The sequence below is a fragment of the Dacryopinax primogenitus genome, assembly GCF_000292625.1.
Source record: "Dacryopinax primogenitus strain DJM-731 SS1 chromosome Unknown DACRYscaffold_1, whole genome shotgun sequence".
NCBI lineage: Eukaryota > Fungi > Basidiomycota > Dacrymycetes > Dacrymycetales > Dacrymycetaceae > Dacryopinax > Dacryopinax primogenitus.
Window position 1 is genome coordinate 499,155 of NW_024467198.1, and position 4,600 is coordinate 503,754.

Here is a 4,600-nt window from a genome sequence, read left to right on the forward strand (position 1 = left end):
CCATGCACAGCAGGTCACCTGACCTATCCAATCCTTCCAGCAGGTTCCAGCACATGCCAAGGTATACCAGCTACTTCCATGTCATAAAGGCTTAGTCATGTCTCTTGACCAAGCAATGAGCTGGTGCCCTGACACAGACAGAACTATGCTCTGACAGCCTCCCCTTCCGATCTTGAAGGGCTGATGACCTGCCTGAAGGAGTGGCCCAAGTGTGTGCTGAATGCAATCTCTGGAGAGACAGGAGGGTGCGAGGAGGTCTTCCTCTTCAAGCCTGAATGTGCCTGCTGGACTTCCTATGACTTCAACACTCCAAGACTAGTGAAGCATAGCAAATGGCTCCTGTGTCAATTCCCCAATGTCAATGTGGACAGGTCTGATGTGGAGGATGAAGTTCGCCAACTTGCATATCCCAACATTTGAGATGCATGGTGCAAGGCACAGCATCCAACTCCCCTGCCTCCTCCAGCTGTGCCAAAAAAATGTCCCCATTGACCTCAGTGTCCCAGGCCGAAGGTTGACCTGGATCTCATGGTATTCTCCCCAGAAACCATTGACCTCACCAGCTCACCTCTGCAGGCAATGGTGCTTTGCAAGACATCACTCCCTCCCTCATTGCTCCCTCTCTCCTCCCCTCCACCTTCCTCCCAACCCTCTCTGCTTACTCTGTTGTGCAATGTGCCTGTGCCTATTCTCAAGAAGCGTGAGATTCCCTGGCCTGCTCCACAATCATTCAAGATTATCTGCAAAGACACAGCTGTGATATGTGACCTCATGTGAGTTGACAGCAAGAAGTGGGAGGATGCCTTCTTGGAATACTATGTTTTTTCCATGCCTTATGCCACTTGGGGTCAGCATGTGGGCTACCTGCAGAATGACAGGTTGAGTGGAATGCTGGCAAGGTATAGAAAGGAGCCTGAATGCCCCTGGATGGAGTTTGCCGGTGAAGCCAGGCACTTCCTTGAAGATCTTTGAGCCGCAAAGCATAAAGCAGGCTTGTAAGTACCCCACGTTGGATCTTTGTTATCTCTCAACTATCACCCCTGCACTTGTTGTGTAATACCATCCCCACATTCATTATCCACTGACCATTCACATGCTCTTTACCTAGCTTAGCCGACTCCTGATAATAAACATTTGTTTATCCCAACCAGACTCCCCTGCCTTCAACTCACCTGCCTTCAACTCCCTTGCCTTCAGCTCCCCTGCCTTCAACTCCCCTGCATTCATGTTTCTGCCTTTGATGCTCCTGCCTCCATTCAACCCAGAGTAGTCACACGTAGCTTGCAGTTGGAACATGATGATAAAAATTGTCAACTATGACAGTGGGTACATAAGGTCTACTATTGCAGTTTGCAGGCAGGAATATGGTGTGGAAATTGATCACTCTTGCAAAGTGATCTTTCGAGGTCTTCATTGTGCGCCTTGATAACCTCATCCAGGAAGAACTCATACCAGACAGGCGTCATCTCTTGTGTTTGGGTACCAAATCTCCTCAGCCAGGAGTTGGCTTGTTTGCAAGCCAACAAGTTGAATATCCACTTGTTTCGCTTACCCTCATTGCACAGCTCTGGGTACAATGCCAGATTGCAATACATGTTGCAATATTCATCCTTCAAGTGCTTTCCGTTCCAATGAAACATGTCAACAATGAGAGTTGTGTGGGCAAAGTGTTGGCGAACGTCTTCCAAGCAGTTTTCAAGGTGTTGGCAGAGATTACAGTTGTTGTCAAAGTATAACACATCTGGCATTGATGCACAAGTCAGGAATACACTCATAACAAAGTCCTAAATCAACACATCAATACCCAAACATCTGGCCAAAGCATGAATACTTACAATCACAGAGCCCAGTGCCTCTGCAGCATAGAACATACCCCGCCCAATGATCATACCACAAGGATGTATGATTAGCTGCTCATTGTGCATTCGCTGCCTCCCAAATTGGGCATGCAGAATGTTCTTCTTGCCCTTGTGCTTGGGATACTCAGGCAGGTTGACCAGTTCTTCCAATGTGCTGTTGTGGCCTTCCTTCACTTCAACCACCACCTCATCCTGCACCTCCTCTTCATTCATATCTCCCAGCACCTCCTCCTCTTGCTCTATTCCCTCCCTCTCCTCTCTCTCTCCACCTTCACAATTGTAGGCCATTCAACAATGATGGCTCAGCAAGCTGAAAGACTTGCTGGGCACATGATAGTGTTCTTCCAGTGCTTGATGGGCTGAGAGCTTGCAGGTTTGGAACCCTGCCTGCTTGGGTTTCTCACAGCCATCTACAATGCAGATCAGTTTACGACCCATGTGCACTGCACAAAAGCGAGCCCAGTTATTTGTGAGGGGAAGCAGGCAATTGTGATAAGCAGCAAGGTCTCCCTATGGCAATGCTGTCCATTACAGCACACTGTATTATATCTGCACAACATTTAGCTTGCATACTATTATGAGGGAACTGAATCAGACCTTGGTGGCCATCCTGATCGATGACCCTCAGGCACACGTTGCAAGCATGGGCCCAATGAGGCTGCCTGTGCTTAGCCATGTATGCCTTCCTCTCCTGCATTGATGGAAACAGCCGTTTGCTTGGGTAGCTGCTTCCTCAGGTAGTCAAAGGCATGTCTGCTGCTGGTTGTGATGCAAGAGCAGGCTGTACAGGTTGAACAAGTCAGAAACTGACACTCTGTGAAGCTCAGCTGGCTCATAGAAGCCCACCAATCAGGAGGGAGATTGACAAAGTGCTTGGTCATAACTCTTGGTGTTGGCAGATGTGGATGTGCTAAATGAATGTCAGCACACAATGAAGATAGTGATGAGAAGATAGGACTGTGGGTTAAAAGTGGTTGTGTCCATTGGTCATGAGAAGGAAGAAGATACTCACTGAGCATGAACTGTTTGAGCACAGAACATCTTGCACACTTGCCTCTCAAACAGCATATGCTTTTCACCCTGTATGATTGCTGGAATCCCCCCATAATACACCCTTGTTCCCAGTCCCTCACTATCCACTTCCCAATAGTAATTGAGGAAGTATGTCGACCTGCATGACTGGCAATGCAGGGAATTCACCAAGATGGGGAATACCCCACACCCCACTGTGTATAAACTGGCATAATGTCTCTGGGGATTGTGTAGAGGTTGATGTCACCCATGGCTCATGAACTCAGCACAGGAGTTTCATACACAAACACAAGTAGGCAGGTAGAACTCCTCAATTGCTGGTGAGAATGTTAGCCTGCCGCTTCATCCATTTTAGTCAGGCTTACCAAGGTTAAAACCTTGTGCCAACCAAGCAAATGGCTTGAAATCATCAATAATGGGAACATAGGGTGCCAAGACATCCAAGCCTGACTGCCAAACAATGGTCCGCAGTGTTATCCAAAGAGCTGTGACTTGAGCCAGGGATGCATCCATAGCATTTGCCAGGAAAGCCACTGCAGAGTTGGGGAGTGCATTAGGCAGGTTATCCAGATCCCCAACTGAAGTAATCTGCTGCCAGGCGATGCAAGTCTGAATACAATGAGCAAGAGACAGGAAACAGAGGACTTGTTGCACAGAAAGACCCAATAACAGATGTTGCATGTGCCAAATTTTCAGTACAAGACTGCATAGCTCCATGGTCAACAGTTCTCCAGTGTTTGCGCACATGATGTGGCCAGGCCTCAGACAGCCAAGCCCTCCTGTCCAGAAGTCATGTCAGGGCACTGCCTGTTACCACCCCTGGCCACCCATTTCGCCCTAGGAACAATGAAAAAACGAGCCCCTGGAACTTCCTGTGCTGGTAACTGCCTTAGGATGATTGCAGTGGCTGTACAAGACATTGTGCAGAGGACACCACAAGACTGCTGTGTCCAGACACTTGGGGTGAGACATAGTGGTGCTAAAGGCCCCTTCTGGGAGTAGTGGGATGCAAGATGACACTTGTAGGAGTCTCCACAATTTATTGGAAAGGTTTGGGAGGCCTAGGGGTGTTGCTAGGATGTCTATCTGACACTTGTAGGAGTCCCCAGAATTTACCTGGACTCCTGGGCTTCTGGTGAACACCTACAAGGTATATAAACAGTAGTACAGTGACGCTGTATCCCTCAGATTTGATCTCTGAGGAAACTCCTTAGTCTACAAGCAGTTTCTAAGTCATCTCATTGTCTTGAATCCCCTTCTACACACACCTGAACACCCTGCTCTCAGAAACCTGCCTTGACTCCACAACTCTTGCTACACTTTTCAGCTATCTATAACCAACTTATAACACCCCCTGGGACCCCCCAGTGACCCCCTTGGACCCCCCCAATAATCCAGCTGGCCCTGGTGATGTGGATATTGACTAGTACTGCTGGTTAGAGCCACTTTCAACCACAGTAGACCCCCCAGCACTTCATCTATTGTTTGGGATTAGTGTGTGGCAACCTTGCTAGACCTAGTGCCCTCACAAGTCACCCAGCAAGATGAAAGAACAGCAACATGTATAGAAAGCTAGACAAGAAGATGATGAGGGGGTGACTGTACAATGACAATGGCATCAGATAGGAGAAGGACCCTGATGCTTCTCTGGTGATGTAATTATTTAATTGATATCAACTCTGTTGACCCATATTTCCTGATTTGCTCAT

At 48.1% G+C, this 4,600-nt stretch overlaps 1 protein-coding gene across 1 annotated transcript; it reads right to left on the reverse strand.

Moving 5' to 3' along the window:
- Positions 1–1,340: 1,340 nt before the first annotated feature.
- Positions 1,341–1,775, reverse strand: DACRYDRAFT_44497 (uncharacterized protein; the record flags this gene model as incomplete). Its single annotated transcript, XM_040774582.1, has 2 exons — positions 1,341–1,491; positions 1,540–1,775. 2 exons carry the CDS (start codon positions 1,773–1,775, stop codon positions 1,341–1,343), a joined length of 387 nt encoding a protein of 128 aa, XP_040632992.1.
- Positions 1,776–4,600: the final 2,825 nt, after the last annotated feature.